The sequence below is a fragment of the Amblyomma mixtum genome, chromosome 1 (assembly GCF_055824585.1).
Source record: "Amblyomma mixtum isolate Tamu chromosome 1, ASM5582458v1, whole genome shotgun sequence".
Classification (NCBI taxonomy): Eukaryota; Metazoa; Arthropoda; class Arachnida; order Ixodida; family Ixodidae; genus Amblyomma; species Amblyomma mixtum.
The window spans coordinates 76,478,331-76,495,530 of record NC_143012.1 but is presented as its reverse complement, the minus strand read 5'-3'; the positions used below and the strand labels follow the sequence as shown (position 1 = coordinate 76,495,530).

The window sequence follows — 17,200 nt, the reverse complement described above, 5'->3', positions numbered from 1 at the left end:
TCGAAGAAATCGACGCCGCGCAATGACTCCACGAGATGGCCAAGGGGCGCCAGGACATGAAAAACTGTCTTGAGAGGAGCCAGGAGGAAACAACGAGACGCTACAACGAAAGGCGTCAGACACCGCATTTCCAGTGTGGAGATCTCGTTCTTCTCAAAATCGGCGCAAGATCTACATTAGATCCCAAATATGAAGTGCCGTTCGAAATAACAGCGTTGACCGGACCCAACATGGCTGTCATAAGCAGGATCCCTCACATTCCTGGAAAGTTAAACGAGAAAACCGTGAACATCGAACAGCTGAGAAGGACCAAGGAACGCGCCTTGAACACCGAGTTATTAGTCCGAGGAAGAGGAGCCATCCTGGCGACCTATGGTGATGGCCTGCTCTACCGCCGTAACTACACGCAAGATGGTCGACGGTGGCTCTTCGCGATACCTCGCCATTTACGTTCTGAGATCTGTGCCTCGTTTCACGCTGACCCACAATGTGCCCACGCCGGTGTGTTGAAGACGTTCCAAAGAATATCTCAACGTTATTATTGGCGAGGCATGTACGGGTACATTCGCCAATACGTCCACTCCTGCATCGCTTGTCAGCAACGCGTCTCCCGCGCCCCGTACGAGCGGCCCCTTGCAGCCATTGCCGTGTCCGGCTCGCCCATTCGATCGTGTTGGCGTCGAACTCTACGGCCCGCTGCCCTACACGTTATCTAGGAACCGCTGGATAATTGTTGGCGTCGACCACCTAACCCGATATGCAGAGACCGCCGCAATACCCGCTGCCACTGCTCGTGACGTTGCCCACTTCCTGCTGTACAATTTTGTTCTTCGCCATGGTGCGCCGCACGAGTTGCTCAGTGATCGAGGCCGTGTCTTTCTTTCGGACGTGGTGGAAGCCCTCCTCAGAGAGTGTCGCATCATTCATCGGACCACCACTGCCTACCACCCTCAAACTAACGAGCTGACTGAGCGCTTTAATCGCACTCTCGGCGATATGCTCACCATGTACGTCTCGTCAGATCAGTCTAACTGGGACGCTGTCCTTCCTTTTGTGACGTACGCATACAATACCGCCACCCAGTCAACCACCGGACTTTCCCCTTTCTACCTGTTGTATGGCCGTGAGCCGTCCTCCACAATGGACACGGTTTTGCCGTGCACTCCGGACGCCTCCGAATGCACGCCCCTTTCCGACCTCGCCAAGCACGCAGAGGAATGTCGCCAACTGGGGCGCTATGCTGGAAGGCCCGAGTTTGCTGAAACTCGGAATCTTCCCGAGTTCTGGCGACGCCCTCAGATGAGTGAACTAATGGTAGCAAGACAAAATCCCACCCTCGTCACGCCTCCAGCTTCATTGGGTTATCTCGATATATTCCGTGCTTTATCATCACATCGGCGCCACCTCATGGGCTTCTTGGGCGGTCTGCAAAGAACGGGTCACGTGAGCCAACCGCCGGTGCACTTTTCATTTGTGTGTCGCTCCACCAAGTGCATTGCGTGTGCAGTTAGACAAACGAGGTTTGTTGAATTTTATAATGCACTTAGTACACCTTTATAAGCATGTTATAGTGTGCAAGATTTGGATTTAAAGCGCTTTAGAGTGATTCATGCATTATTAAATTTTGCTTTGTACCGCGAGGGAACGCTACCAACGCTACATCATGTGCAACTGTGAAGGCTACGGAAGTAGTCCGCAAAAAAAATAAAGAGAGGTGTATCACTCCGCGCTGTTTTGTGGCCGTGTGGTCTAACGCGTCGCTCCGGAAAGTCGACAGGCAATAGGAGTGCCTGGGTTCAAATCCAGCACGGTTAAACTTTTTTTTTCGCACATTTTTTTTTTCATCGCAAGTTGAATTTCGCGTGACTTGAATGAGAAAAATCGTTTTGTTCAGAATCGCTTAAATATTATGCCGTGTTCTGAAATGAACAGCACGCATCTGTTCATTTAATGCATACCGCATACACCATACACCATGCATACACCACCTCGATATGGTCTGTTTTCCCGTGTTAAGTGTTAAATTTTGAACATAGTGTTGATTCCCACACTGACAGAAAATAGTACTGCCTCAAGAGTCAGCTTGGCTCGATTTCCCTGCTCTCCTAGAAGAGCAGAAGGTGCTCAGGCAGGATCTTCATGCAGCCAGGTAAAAAGAGTTCCAAGCTGTGGGAGCGTCAAGTAAGAATGCAGAAAAAGTTGTACAACGCTAGAAAAAAATATTTCGAAAGAGCAAACAATAAATGAGACACGACAATAAAAAATGCTCACCCCCAGTGTTTGCGAGAAATGGTTTATTCTGGAAACAGCCAGTGGCATGGATCACAGTGCATACAAATTAAAGTACACGTGCAGTGGATGTACACCAACACACAATCAGTCAAGTGCTCCAAAACTGAAAAAAAAATGTGGAGCGATCGAACAACACTATTTGACAAAACGAAAACCTGACTTATGTACTAACAAAGACGTGACTCGAAACAAATTCACACTCAACTGAGCAAGAGCCAGCTTGAAATCATTCACACCTCCGAAAAATTAAGGACAAAACATACAGTACTGGCTACCTCAACACTGGCACTGCATAACATGTCAAAACGACCAGAGATTGACAGTAATGCAAGACAACATCAAACCAGGAATCCCTTTTCAGAACATGAAGATCAGACACCCATACATACCATTCCCAACCCTCACACAAAATGAGGCCAATGCCTAGGGGTTTGTGAATGTTCGATCACTTTGGACAGCATAACTGAATAAATTTCTGTTCAGTAAGTCGAACGAATCAAACAGTATATGTTCAAAATTATTTTTAATGAATCCAATTTGCTCTCAAATTTTCAGATACTTTCCGAATAATTGACATAACGCTTCATTAAGCTCTCCACCGTATTTTTCTGCAATTAATCTTCCAAAAACAGCACACATTGACGACGTGTTCCAGTATACCTATTCTAATTGGAAAAAGTACTATTTGCACTCCCTTACAAATTCTACTTTTTTACAGACACTATTAACATGACCACCTACACTACAAGTTACTGCCCGATACAATTTGATGCAACGAATTGCAATGATGCAATGATTTGATGGAAATGTAACAATTTCCTCGGTCGATTGATCAACACACACACCCACATGCACACATATTTCACATTACCACCCACACATGCACAAAGGTGACCACAGCAAGCCGATGAGTCCTCTCTCTTTCCTCGGTAGCATGTGTATTACACATCAATTCGAAATCAGACAAGTTCCTCGATGCCACTCAAGTCTTCATCACTGGAATCGACGCTCGACTCATCAGAGGAGGAATTGCACGAGTCAGAAATGCTGAAGACAACCGGTTCAATTTCAGCGTCAACAATCATATCGCGTTGCCATGCTTCAGCCTCAACTTGCTCCACATGAACACAACAGTTTTGCCAGTTTTCCTGGCTTACAGACGCCAGTGCTTCCGGCAGGAGCTTTTCCACTTCAGCCAAAGTGAAACATTTATTGCGACTTGCGGTTATGAATATTGCATAAGAATGCAATCTGCCAAGTGACACAAATGCTACCGTTTAAAAAACCATTAAAATGCAGGCGTGAAATAGCTGGAAAAGTCCCTGCAGCTATTACGTGCGCAAACATGAGGTAAAACAAAAAATATCTACACTGTGTGTAAAACTCCTCAGTTACTGATAAACGGAAGCGGTTTTTGAGGTTTAATGCCCCAAAGAAACTCAAGCGATGAGGCATGCCATGGTGAAGGGCTGCCAATAACTTCAACCATATGGGGTTCCTTAACATCCACTGACACTGCACAGTACACGGACCACTATCACTAATAAATGGGAGAACATTCCATTAACCGTGACATGCATGAAAGCAAAAACAGGGCATTCTTACAACCATTGTGTTCAATACATAATGTGCCTTCCTCGTGAAATATTTGGCCTTCGCTACGTCAGGGCTGGACTCCGAAGGAGCCTTTACGCCAATGTAGGTCCCGTCGACGCATCCCACGACGTCTGTGATGCCGCCGCGCAGAAGGAAACACTCCTTAACATACGCGCGCTCGGCCGCAGTCGTGAGGAAAGCGAGCCATCGCTTCTGTACAGCCGCGTCGATAAGCGCGTCGGAGACGTCCCTCACGCAGCGGCTCACAGTGCTTTGGTGGCGTCCAATAAAGCGGTCTGCGCCGACGCTCCCCTGGAAGCTCCCGGTCGCGAACAACCGGAGGGCGCAGAGGACTTGCTCTTCGACCGAAAGCGAATGCGGCCCGGTACGCACTCTCCGCAGGCGTGGGTCGTCGCCTAACTCTTTACACAACCATCGTACCGATGTTTTGGAGAGGCGAAAATGTCGCTGGAATTCGTCCTCGGCCATGGCAGTAAACGGGTCCAGCCCGGCCGTACTGACATTTGCCGTCAGAGGAAGCGATGAACCAGGCTGCTGCTGCTGCCGCCATGACAGTCCCGAGATGAATTCGGGGCACTTCACCGTTCACGAGTTTAGCTCCGAGTTCACCTGTCAATCAAAACCATTGTTCACGCCCCCGGCATGCCGTACATAAATTATAGGCGTACGCGCTATGGGTGGGCCACTCCCAACATCCCTGCCGGCTACAGGTTTGCTGCGCGGCTGTACTGATTGCTGACATGCATCGACGATGGTGACCATCGAAATATAACAGGCAAAACGAACGTCATCGCTGATTAATCTAAGCACCTCTGCGAAGGACACGCAACTTGGCGACAGCCGCCGATTTCTTCGCTCGCATACCAAGATTGCACAACACTATAGCCTGTTGCAACCACGTAAGAAACAGCACAATGATGACGGCGCGTCACACCTGCTTGCAAGGCGTCAAACACGGACCACGACGACGAAACAGTGCTTGGAGCACGTCCTACTCTAACAACATGGCATCACAGGTGTTTGGCTTGGCCGTGCTTTCATCGGTGATAAAGCTCAGCATCAATGTGTCAAACACATCCGGGATCGACAAACGGTCGCTGCTCTAGACCCAGTGCAATAAAGAGTTTGTAATTTCCAGCACGCAAGCACTGCGTACTTCACAACCGTAACACCTTTCTCTGTTATAAGTCCGATTCCATTCGTGCAAACAGGATCCCTCATCTGCCCGGACGATATTATTGCGATCTCACTGCGGTATACAACGGCTATCGACGTTAGTGACAAAACCAGTCCGCAAAACCTTGAAGTGCGCGCCGTAAACAAATACTACGCAGATACGCACGCCACCACCTTCACAGCTTTTAGTCAGCGTCTGATGACATAGGATGAGTTGTGTCGCTGGGTAGCACGCTCTTCGCATCCGCAGTGCACTAAAGAGGCGTCACACACAACAGGCATACGTAATGAATAATTGAATACAGCCAAACAGCAATTTTTTTCCCACACCGCATCACATCCGCTCGCACGGCCACTTTCTACCGCTGGGATTCGCCAAGAGCGTACTAAACGCAATGGTTGGCCATAGCGGGGTGCGGCAGCGGCCGTAGCAGCGGAGAACTCCACCTGAAGTCACTGCAGAGAGCAGCAGTGACGCGGGGGGTGCAGTGCAGTTTTTTGCTGTTGTGTAATATGCAAGCCAGAAGATGCATGACTGTTATATTCTGATATACGACACAATAAAATATATTATCGCAATTTCCGAAAAATAGGACAGATTCAGCGTGTAGTAGTTGCCCAGTCTTTCCAGTCGAAGGCAGCGCTACCGGCGGCGTGTCCGCGCAGGAGCTCTCGTTTTCGGCACGGTGGGCTGCCGCTCTAGTTCGTATGCAAGCCACGCTGCAGGCAATGGCCTCACTATCGCCACTAGCGGCAGAAAGTGTCAAATCTTTGTTAATTTCCTAAAGCTATGCTTTTCAACAACGCTTCATTGGATTCAGATTTTAAAATAAATTTATAAATGTACAAAATGTTCATAATATTATCGGTTACCATTTAACGTATTCGAGAGAACAGAAAGGGTTGATACAAGAGTGCACCTAGTGCGCACTGTTCGTCTTCGGAAATGGAGAGACAGATAGAGCTTGAAAGAGAAGACACGCCTTTGACACGCCCGAAAAGGCGTGTCAAAAAGCCAGCGGCGAGTGTGCAGATAGATAGCAGAGAAGTCACGATTTCGCGATTGCTGACATGGCGCTGATAACTTCAGGTAGCGCTGCGGCCTGGTATTGCGCAGTGTATGGTGTTTGAAGTGTGAAACAGGCGCGCAGGGTGCGCTTGTATCGCCTTTACGTGGCTTTATCTCTACATTTTATTGTCCGCTGCCTGCGCACGTTCCACGCTATCTTCGTTCACTGACTGCCGTCATCGCAAACTCGGATGAAACTCGGGCGAGCGCCAAACTCGGGCCTTCCGGCATAGCGCCCCTGGCCCGTTCTTTCACCTCGGACTCCCAAGGTCGCTGAAAGCATGCACACGATGCCCATCAAACCGCGCACGCTTTCTCTCCAGGTTCATTAGTTTGCCTTTGGGTCCCATTCAATACACCAGGACAGTCTTCGAAATTTCGCAGAGAACACCATGGCCCTTACCGCGTCGTCGAATCAATATCCCCTGTTAATTATATTGTAGAGCCGCTTACACCCTCTTCGGACTTGCGTCGTCGCGGCCGTGAGCTTGTCCATGTCAGTCGCCTCAAGACTTATTACCACCCGCTCCTCTTGCCATCACCATAGGTCGCCAGGATGGCTCCTCTTCCATCCCGGGGCCATTGTAGTGAATTACAAAGAACGCGCCTGAACTATTATGAATGCGCCTCGGGTTGCCACGATGGCAGACGAAGAAGTTGACGACGAAGTGTGCCGGCGCGCGGCTCCAGCTCTCTGTCTGTATAGACTGATAAGTACATCCCCCACCTCAACTTATACTTATGCAGATGCGGGTTCGCTACGACAAACCTTTGTAACACATGCAGAGAAGTTGAAACAATTGACCATTATCTCCCCTCTTGCCGGCGGTTCGCATTTCAGAGAAAACAGTATTTGGAAATCCCTCTTTCGAGGTTAGGTCTCCCTTTGTCTCTACCCGTTCTGCTCTCGTTTGGTGCGAGCGCCACGGGTTTCTCGTTAAGCTCTATTTGCGGCTACCTTCATGATTACATCATTGCAACTGGTCGTTTACCCTGCTAAATCCATATAAAATTCCACCGAATGTCCAAAAAGCGTATTTTAATTGATTCCTGGAATATCTAATTTGTTTATTAATTAAATTTTTAACAATTCATACATATTTTCTAATTTCAAACATTCACTATTTTACTTCGCTTTTTTCCCGCTTTTATTTTTTTTTCCCTTGGCATTCACCACCGTACCTTGGCCAATCCCCCCGCGTGGGTATGTGCCATTTTTGTATGGTGAAGAAGAAGAAGACTGTGATTTTGCTGTATCCACAACGTGGCCAATCCCCCGCAGTGGGTATGCGCCATTTTCTAGAGGACAACAACAACAACAACAACGTGCGCCTGAGGACAGGCGCAATTTTTGGAACGGCCGTGTTAGCGCTCTGCCCAGAACGCCGGCGCGCGTCCCGCTCGGCTCGGCCAGAACGCCGGCATGCGTCCCACTCGGCTCGCCCAGAACGCCGGCACGCGTCCCACTAGGCTGGCCCAGAACGCAACAGCACGAAGCCACGAATGCTTCGAGCGAGGCCCAGGAGAGGACCGAGAAACGCCGACGAAACGAGACGCGTCGGAAAATCCCTCCCAACTCTGCAGATCCGCCGAACCTCCTACGTGTCAACGACCGTTATCTTGCAGTAGTATCCGTAACTTCTTGTATTCTTGTATCCTTAAATAAACCAGTTTGCTTTATTCGAGAAGAATCCGGCCACTTCTTGCTAACAGACTGTCTATAGACCTGTGTCTATAGACTTCCTATAGACCTATAGACTTTGAGTAGACATTTGTCTATAGAATTTCTCTAGACAGAAGTCTACTCAAAGTGTTTGGCCATAAATCTATAGACGGTCTATAGACCAGTCTAAAGGATTTGTCTATAGACCTTTTTCAGTTTTAGCCTCGCTCCCAGCGCGCCGAACACCGCCATGTTGCTTTCCTCCTCTCTGGCTGGTTCGGAAAGGCGGTGTCCGTGCGTCCCGGGCGTTCTCTGCGGTTCTCCGTGTTTACTGTATGCGGTTGCCTAGCTGTATTAGCCCGATTTGGGTGTATGTGCGATTAAAGCTGCAACGAGGTCTTCGGGAAACCACTGCGCAGTCGTCTGCTGTTCAAACAACTACATTAAGCGAAGGCGGCTTGAAGCGGAGCAGTGTGAAGAACACAGAGCCACGGCGGCAGTGCGGTTGCGGACTTTTTCAGCTACACATACCTTACACGCGAGCACCTACTGCTGATGTCGCTAAGATATGTGTTGTCTGTGACCCTTGCAAAATCAAAACATAAGTAATAACTTGGGTAAATGATGCAGCAGCACGGCGGGTTACGTGAAACATTTCTGTTATAACTGCCGATACTGGCGACTGATTACATAAAGACAACGGCACCGTAAACATAGCTATTTGACAGTACTTGAAAGCCATGATGCATTGCGCAAATGCCACAGCTGTTTGCTTGCAGTAAATATCCGATAAACCAGCAGGACTTAAAAAACTGAAGGCCGCAGCTTTGGCGTGTCCACCTTGCATCGTGACACCTCATGCTTCGACCAAATTCTTTTTTCAACTGACGCCATAATGCAAAGTCCCGATTGTTTAAAAAAAATGTGTCTATTAGGGACGTGCAATCAGCAGGCACGCAGTGCCCACCCGACCACACGCACGCGCTTTCTCGCTCTTTCGGCATTAATCAGCGGCCGCACCCGAGACTGACCAAGCAGATACGCTCCTCAATAACTGTCACAGCAGGTGCACCAGTTTCGAGTGTATAAATTACATCGCGTTCAAAGGCCACAACTCTCTACTACTTCTTTTTCTGAGTTTAGCGAAATGTCAGACGACGCGAAGCTCCAAATCCAGTTTCCTCTGTTCCTGCGACACTTTGCTTCGACGCACGCCGCCGACGGATGCACTGGTGCTCCGAAGAACGCTGCCACACACTCGCATGTCCACGCTAAGAGTGGACCACCTTACATGTGCACGCTTCACCAGTTATTTTACCGTTAGTACGAAGTAATCAAGGAATTTATGCAAAGCCAAAAGCCGGAACAGAATTCTGTGCGCTTATGCGCTCCAGCGCTGCCTTCTCCATGTAGCACTACAGAAAGTATCGTTTTTTAGGACAGTGCGGAGGGAAAATGTAGTGAAAGAGGCGGTCGAGCGCAGTTTCAATCAGTTCATGTCACCGGCGCAACGCAGATCAGACCGCTTGAGCGCTTGACAGCAAAACTGCTGTTAGCTCGGAAGGGAGCAGTTTTTCTTTTATAATTATAACTACAACATAGAAGCGCTCAGCAAGCTCCGTGCTCGCATTAATAAATGTCTCCATTATAGATACCAGAAAGCCGTTAAAGAAATTGCGCACACTTGCGTAGAAGCGCACCTCCAATGCCGATTTTCGGCACAACTTGCAGGGAAACATCCGCGTCGCCGCTCGCCGAAACACGGGCCATTTTGTTCACAGTCGCTCAATGCATACAGTGCAACACTTTGCAGGTCAAAATCATGCAAAAATCAACACTCGGATAAGGCTGAACAGCGCGGCGAGTACTCGCTGCCTGTATCGCAGCGGCGGCCGCCCAAGCCAACATGGCGGAGAAATCGGCCAGACGCAAGACGGCGCTGCTGTCGAAAGATGGCCGCGCGCATCTGAAAAAGGTCTATAGACAGTCTATAGACTTCCAGCTGTAGATTATTGGCGACCAACTAACTCCCTTCGTTTCTTCTTTCACTCCTAACTTCCTCCGTTCCCTTACAGCGTGGTTCAGGTGTCCGCCGATACGTGCGAGAAAAAAAAATCTCTGCCTCTCCCGTAACCGAGAGTAGAGTAAGCATGAAATGTTTACGGGCCTAATGTCATCTCGGTGGACACCCGAACCGCACCGTACCGGAAGGGAGGAACGCCACCACCCGTTCAGCGCGATGCCTTGTCATTTGAACGCAAGGTTTTTTGAGGAAAGGAAATGGCGCAGTAATTCTCTGCCATCTCGGTGGACACCCGAACCGCACCGTAAAGGAAGGGAGGAACGCCACCACCCGTTCGGCACGATGCCTTGCCCTTTGAACGCAGCGCTTCTCCCCCGGATCACGTACGACAACGAAGTGCAACATGCAATTTATGTGGTTTTTGCACGCGTTATTAGAAATCGGAAATTATAATTCCGTGCGTTATCAAACCCACAGCTCCACTGATATCTTGATAAACATTGAGAAGGCACTGGCAGCAGTTATTTTTTGTCTCGTTTGGAGACCAACCAGCGCTTGCATGCCGGTCGCGTAGGAGGGCTTACGGAGTCTCGTTAAATCTCGCTAAGTCTCGTACGGTGCCCGGATGTTCTCGTTTCAGAGCCCGGATGACTGGAATTCAGTGCCCGGATGACTCGATTTCAGTGCCCGGATGACTCCATTTCAGTGCCCGGATGACTCGATTTCAGTGCCCGGATGACTCGATTTCAGTGCCCGGATGACTCGATTTCAGTGCCCGGATGAGTGGATTTCAGTGCCCGGATGATAGCTCTCGGTCTCGGCGTGACGTCACCACACTGCCGACAACGGGGGCTAAAAGCATTTCATGCTTAATACTGCGCCATTTCCTTTCCTCAAAACCCAATTTATCAACCAATTTACCAAGCCATAGGCCTTCGGCGTTCGTTGTGTTCATTGGCGTTGGCGTTCACCACGTTTTACACTCCGATAATTTTAAGGAAAGGAAGTGCGCATTATGGCGCCCTGGATCAGTGGACGCTTGAACTGTGCTCATCGGCCCGTGGGGTGAAGAGAGAGAGAAAGAGAGGTGTGACTGCAGGCATTGACAATGTTGTGCCAGAAACGCGGCTCTAAAGCGATAGGCCATCGGCGTTCATTGTGTTATTGGGGTTGTCAACGTTTTATACTCCTCATCATTTTAAGGAAAGGAAGCTGAGCGCGCGCAGCGAAGCTGTGGCATGCCAGCTGTGCGAATGACGTCACTTGCTCCTAGCGCATGCGCAGTATGGTCGCGCAAGAGCTTGTGAGACGGCGAGACTAGGCAGTGTTGCTCACGCATTAATGTATGGTTACGCGCAGATGCTTTCGCAATCCTGCAGGTTAAACCAGAACTAAAGCACGACCAATTTTTTTCTTTCTAAAGTGGTTCACGGCGAAAGCTTTTCCTGCACTGTTAATTTTTATTTTTTATATTTTTAGATTTTTTATTTCATTTTTGTTTTAATTTCTATTCTTTTTTGGTTTTTCTCCTTTTCACATTTTTTACTCGATTTTTGTTTGCATTGTCTTATTTTTATTGCGCTTCTATTTTGTTCTTTTTGTTTTATTTTTGTTTCTTTTCGTATTTTTACTTTTTATATTTACCTCCCTATTTTTTCTTTCAATATTTTATTTTTGCCGCTATATTTTGTATTTTTGTTTCTTTTCTTATTTTTCATTTCTTATTTTTATTTTTATTCCTTTTAATTGATTTATGAAACCCATGCGTTCGCTAGATGCGCCTTTATTCATGCCCAAACCTTGGGCCTTCGCGGCGGAGTGGTAGCGTCGCCGCTTCAAATGCCCAAGGCCCTTGTTCGATTCCCAGCCCCGACGCAGTTTCTTTTTAAGTAGTGACGCCGAAACACGGACAAATCTGCCGACACGGATGCTAACGATGGTATGAGGGATTAAAGGCTTTCGCCTTTGTATCCCGGAGTAGCTTCGCCGCGGCGTCGACTGATTTCAGCGCACACACTAGCACGTTTTAAGGCGAAAGCCTTTAATGCCTCATACTGTCGTTAGCAGACGCGTCGACAGACGCGTCGGCAGCTGTGTCGACAGACGCGTCGGCAGATTCGGCCGGCTTTCGGCGTCACTCTTCAAGGCTCAAGGTTCCAGCATGAATAAAGGCGCATCTAGTGAATGCATGGGCTTCATAAAGTAAGAGGAGTGAAATCAAGAAAAGAAAAATGAAAAATAAAAAATAAAAACAAAATAACTGTAAGACATGAAAATAAAAATAAAAAAACAGTGGCCAGGAAACGCTTTCGCCTTGCAGCACTTTAGAGCCAAGTGCCCCCTGAATTTTTTTGCGTCGTCCCCAAGGATGCTGTGGGTTGCTGCGCCAGCTTGTCCCGGACCGAAAGTCGCCTTGAGGTCGACCGTGTTTTTATGCCAAGCATATTACAATAGGTAACCCAAGCCCTTCGTGATGGTTACACGCCGTGCGCACCACGTGACACAATGACGTCACGGCAGATGAGAGACCGGGCTCAAACTCGTGCCGTAGCTGCGATTGCACGCCGTGCAGACCACGTGGTATGGTGACGTCACACTTCGTGACACAATGACGTCACGACAGATCAGAGACGGGGCTCCAACTTGTGCCGTCCTGCGGTTGCACGCCGTGCAGACCACGTGGTATGGTGACGTCACACCACGTGACACAATGACGTCACGACAGATGAGAGACGGGGCTCCAACTTGTGCCCTCGCTGCGGTTGCACGCCGTGTGAATCACGTGGTATGGTGACGTCACACTCCCGCGCATTTCGAACGCGCGTTCACACTCGGTGTAGGTGAAACGCTCGCTCCACTGGGCAGGCGGACGCGGCTTCCGTGGCAATCCAGGCGCTCACCCAACGCGCGTCTCGGGGTTAGTCGGCGTTCCGCTGTAGCCATGCCGTTGTCTTCCCCCACGACGAAGGCTTCTAGTGGTTATATTAAAATGACCAAGTATTCAAACAAACAAAGCTATGTATTACCAAGCCTAGCCATCAATATGCTTCGCATCTGACTAGGCTTAACCTTAGCTAAGCCTCAGCCATATTTTTGGTTTCAGCACTACGACGATGTCGTCTCTTTCAATGCGCGGCGTGTTCTGCGGCCGCGACCGGAGTTGCTTGGAGCGCTTCGAGGCTGCGTTCAGGGCACTCCCGCCCTGCGTATGCGCAGAGCTAGCCGGCGCCTGTTGCTGGGCGGCACCAGCACCAGCGTCCCTCGATGCAGCCGCCGCGTTCTTCTTTCCGCGCCAGACGCGCACCATATCCTGAAAGTATTGGCGCCGAACGGGTGCTAGCGTTCCGTGGACTCCCTGGCAGCGCCACAACACGCTGTCGCATTCCACTCATGCAGGCGAAGCTTTGTGTGGAAGACGCTTTCGCCTCTACGCCCTTTAGACAAAGTGCCCCCTGAATTTTTCTCCGACGGCAGACGCTGTAAGTGGAAGAAGAGCGCCACGAGCACGTTCAGAAGGAAAAGGTGCCGGCCATGGAGATCGAGCATCTGCCGGAGAGCCTTCTCTTGGAGGTGTTCGGGCACCTGACGTCGTTCGACGATGTATGCGCCTGCGCGAGGTAAGTCGGCCGTCAATGCTACGCAGTGCATCACTTTCCAGTCGATACTTTGGAGCTTGGACGCAGCATGTTAGCCTAAGGACGCCGGCATGGCACTACATCGCTGAGCACGTATTTCGCTGTCCACTTTATTAAATGTGGCATCAAGCGCTATTCAACGCTTCTTTCTAGTTTATAACGACAGTCTACTTAGTGTGAGCTATTAACAGCCAGGAGCCTGCTTGATCTTACATTCCCCATTACGCATCAACACATGAAATAAACCAGCGCCCTGCGTAGATATGTGTTCCACCACCTTTGCAGCATCTCAACAGTTGACCGCTGAGCAAAGTGCAAACATTTTACAACAAATGAGATCACATAGGTGTTAAAGATGCTCCTGCAGGCCCAGTTGTCGGCTTATCGTCTGCTCGCTGTTAGTGCCGAAAGGCCAGCAGCAGACGTGTGTTCGGAAACTCCGTGCGGACCATAGCGTGAGTCGCTTTGGGACGTTAAACCCCATAATCCAAATCAAAAAGCAGCTGGTGGCATGTAAACGTTGCGTCATACTTTGAAACAAAGTTGTGGGTCAGCAGCTCACGGCCCAATTTCCATCTGTGTAAAATTCCACATTCTTGAGTCCCATACTCTTTTGAATATTCGGTGCGCGTTATGGGACCTTCCTCTGCACCTCAGTGGTATATACACGCCAGGGTTCGCTTGCAGTCACGAAGAAGCTGGTCTTCCTGAGGAGGCTGGCGTGCACCAAACTTATCTGCAAGGCGCGTAAAGCGGGCAACTACCGATCAGTCAGGATTTTCTAAATAGCTGATCTGCTAAAGATGCAGAAGATGAGTAACTAGCGATCAGTCAGGATTTTCAGTTTGGACGGGCGCAGCCGCTGGCCGGTCACGGGTCGCGTCCGAGATCTCAGTGGAGGACATGAAATTGATGAGAAAGATGTCATTTTTCGGATTGGTGCCAGTCCAGGGCGTCTCATCCCGACGTGCTATGTATTCCCCTGTATAGTGGCAGCAATCCAAATAATCACCTTAGCGAAGACCATGGCGTGGTAGTAGCGATAAAGGGTTGTCTCCATATGTCGACGGAGTTGTAAGGTTGGTGTAGCAGGAATCATACTCAGGCAATGTATTCCGCAAACTTTCAGAACGTGGGAAATTCCGCTTGCAACGACGCCATCAGTAAGCGGCAAGAGAACATTATGCCTCCATTCCAAAGTCTTTATTTGTACCCTCCCCAGTTCAGAGCGGTGAGGAAAATCACCGCGCCGGAATCCTTCATGTACATTTTGTCTGAATGCTATAGAGGTCAGATCACTCTTAGCTTGAATAGATCTGGCTCTACGACGGTGAATTAACGGCTCATGAACATCGGAATTAATGAGCCTTGCCTCTGCTAGAGCTCACGTATACGTTACCGCTTATATTTATGTCAAATAAAACAATGTGACAACAGTAGGGCATGCCTCTTCATTCCAGGGTATGTCGGCGATGGTGGCGTGTGGCACGCGACTTCTCGCTGCGGCGTGTGCTACGCGTGACGTCGTTTCCGCTCAAGGCTCGACAGGTGCTGAGCCTTCTCGAGGCCCACGTCGACGCCAACATCGTGGAACTGCACATAACCCGTTCCTTGGACACATCGACCACCGAGGATGAGGAGAGAGACTTTCCGCGAGCGTTCTTCGCCTACCTGGCCGAGCACTGCCCCTCACTCAGGGTGAGCGTTTTATGGCATCAGTACTTAACGAAGGGTCCCCTCGTTCAAACCCCAGCCCAAAGTGTTATACGAGCGCTATGGGACCGGAGGAGTCGATGTGGAACAAACACGTACAATCTGTAATAAAAATAGCGCTTCATTATCGCCAGCAATTGTGATCTTCAGTTAACATGACGTCAAAGTTTTAAATGAAGAAAAAGGAATGCTCAGTCATTTTTATGAGGATGCCTTCCCTCATCGATAACACCAAATTACAAAACATGGATGAGCTGCTCTAGGATCTGGACCCACTCTGCACGATGAAGGAGATGAAGTTATATTTTTTGCTTCCGTCGACACACCAAGCATGACAGCGGCAGTTAGCCCTGGGATCTGAAACTCCATTTAAATTCGATTTCAGTTATTTAAGCCCACTTGGTGACTGGACGGGGTTTGATGTTTAGAAAATTAAATTCAGGACGTCAACGCAGCGCGGGAAAGGCTGCGTGGTAGCCGAATCGTTTTAGGCATAGAAAAACGATGCTGCTTTGTTACCACTGTTCGTGGTTTAACACCTGCTCGGTGACGAAGTTTTTTAATGCTGGAGACTGTTGGCATAGCAACAATATGACGCTCCAGTTGGCTTCCTGCCAGCCAACATGGGACGAATTGGCGCTGACGTCTGGATTGAATGGATAATGCGATATATGAAAGTTTCCCATCTCTAGCAATCCCATACAGCGCTGTTGTTGTTCCCCAAAACACTGGAACGTCAACTTCTTGATAAACACGCAACGTTTAAATACGGGGAATGCCCACTACAAGCGCTAGCGTACTAAAAGGATCTACAAATGTCGTTACTTATTCGCAGGTCTTGCACGTCACTCGCGGCTTCCTGAACGATCACCTTCGAGAGAACAAGGTCACAGTGTGCGACCTGCCACCGACGCTCACTCATTTCTCACTGTGCGAGTCGTGGTTCAGTCCGGAGCAGTTCTTCACCGTCGAAGCGGGCCGTCCATACCCACGTGATCTCCGGCTGCTGTACCTCGCCGACTGCGTATTCGCGTCTGCCATCGGGCTAGCCAAGCTTGAGCCGTTCTCGTCGCTTCGTGCCCTTAGCTTCGAAGGCAGCTACCTGTTCAACGACCAACGCCTGACCAACATACTGCCCGTGATCATCAACCTCGTTGTCCTGGATATTGAGCGCACGCACGTGAGCGACACGGGTGCCGAGATGGTGCTCTTGCACGGTCAGAGCCTGCGTGTTTTGTTCTTGGGACACACGGCATTCACCGGCAAAGCATTCAAATCAATCTACAAGGGAACAAATGGAAGCCTAAGGCTGGGTCTAACACATCTGTGCCTGAGGAACACGTATGTGGGCAAGAAGCGCCTTTCCAATCTTGTAAGCATGGCTCCCCGTTTGCAGTGGCTCGCTGTGAGCAGCCACCGAATGACGGAGCGCGTTGCGGAGCGCGTGCGTAATGCCGTGCCCGGTTCTTGCCGCTATTTGGAGGTCTTACCAACCTCCGAACAAACAAGTCCCCACTGCCAGCACTTCACTTATGACTTCATTCAGAACTTGAAGCTAGGTGCCCCGCCAGGTGAAAACTGCTGAAGCATCCTTTTTTCTTCTGTGGTTTATATGACCTGATTTTTACACCTTCAAGGGAACTCTGTGTGTTGACTCTTTGCTGACGTCCTTCTGCTATTCGCCAGTCAACATAATTTGCTATACCCATGAAGGTTTAAGCAAAACTCTGCGTTTTGCAATTCTTGAGGTAACGATGGGTTAAAAGAGAATACCACTTCGGGTCAAAATATCGCTTGAATGGTCAGAAAAAAAGACCCGGTTTTACATCATCTCGGACAATTACACTTCTTAAATATGAGCTGGCAGACACCATAAATGCAGTGTTCGATATGTGGCCTTTGTTTTCAAGAAAAACCGAAATAAATGGTTTCCGCAACGGCTTTGTTTCATGTCTTTGAGCTTGTCACTTCGTCTCCTTCTCTTCATGAACGCGTCCTCCGGCACAACCTCT

At 49.3% G+C, this 17,200-nt stretch overlaps 2 protein-coding genes across 2 annotated transcripts in view; both read left to right on the top strand.

Moving 5' to 3' along the window:
- The window catches only part of LOC149366818 (uncharacterized), a 41,396-nt gene that overhangs the window by 23,785 nt on the left and 411 nt on the right, over positions 1 to 17,200 (top strand). The gene's annotated exons all lie outside the window — the stretch shown is intronic.
- Positions 12,210 to 17,184, top strand: LOC149366819 (uncharacterized). Its single transcript, XM_089552520.1, has 3 exons — positions 12,210 to 13,457; positions 14,936 to 15,173; positions 16,024 to 17,184. Exons 1-3 carry the CDS (start codon positions 13,372 to 13,374, stop codon positions 16,771 to 16,773), a joined length of 1,074 nt encoding a protein of 357 aa, XP_089408646.1. The 5' UTR covers positions 12,210 to 13,371; the 3' UTR covers positions 16,774 to 17,184.

Excerpts from the sequence above, each read along its gene's own strand:
- LOC149366819 (XM_089552520.1), top strand. The coding sequence starts at position 13,372 with ATGGAGATCGAGCATCTGCCGGAGAGCCTTCTCTTGGAGGTGTTCGGG. Across the intron at positions 13,458-14,935 it reads GATGTATGCGCCTGCGCGAG|GGTATGTCGGCGATGGTGGC; the intron begins GTAAGTCGGCCG and ends TCTTCATTCCAG. Across the intron at positions 15,174-16,023 it reads AGCACTGCCCCTCACTCAGG|GTCTTGCACGTCACTCGCGG; the intron begins GTGAGCGTTTTA and ends ACTTATTCGCAG.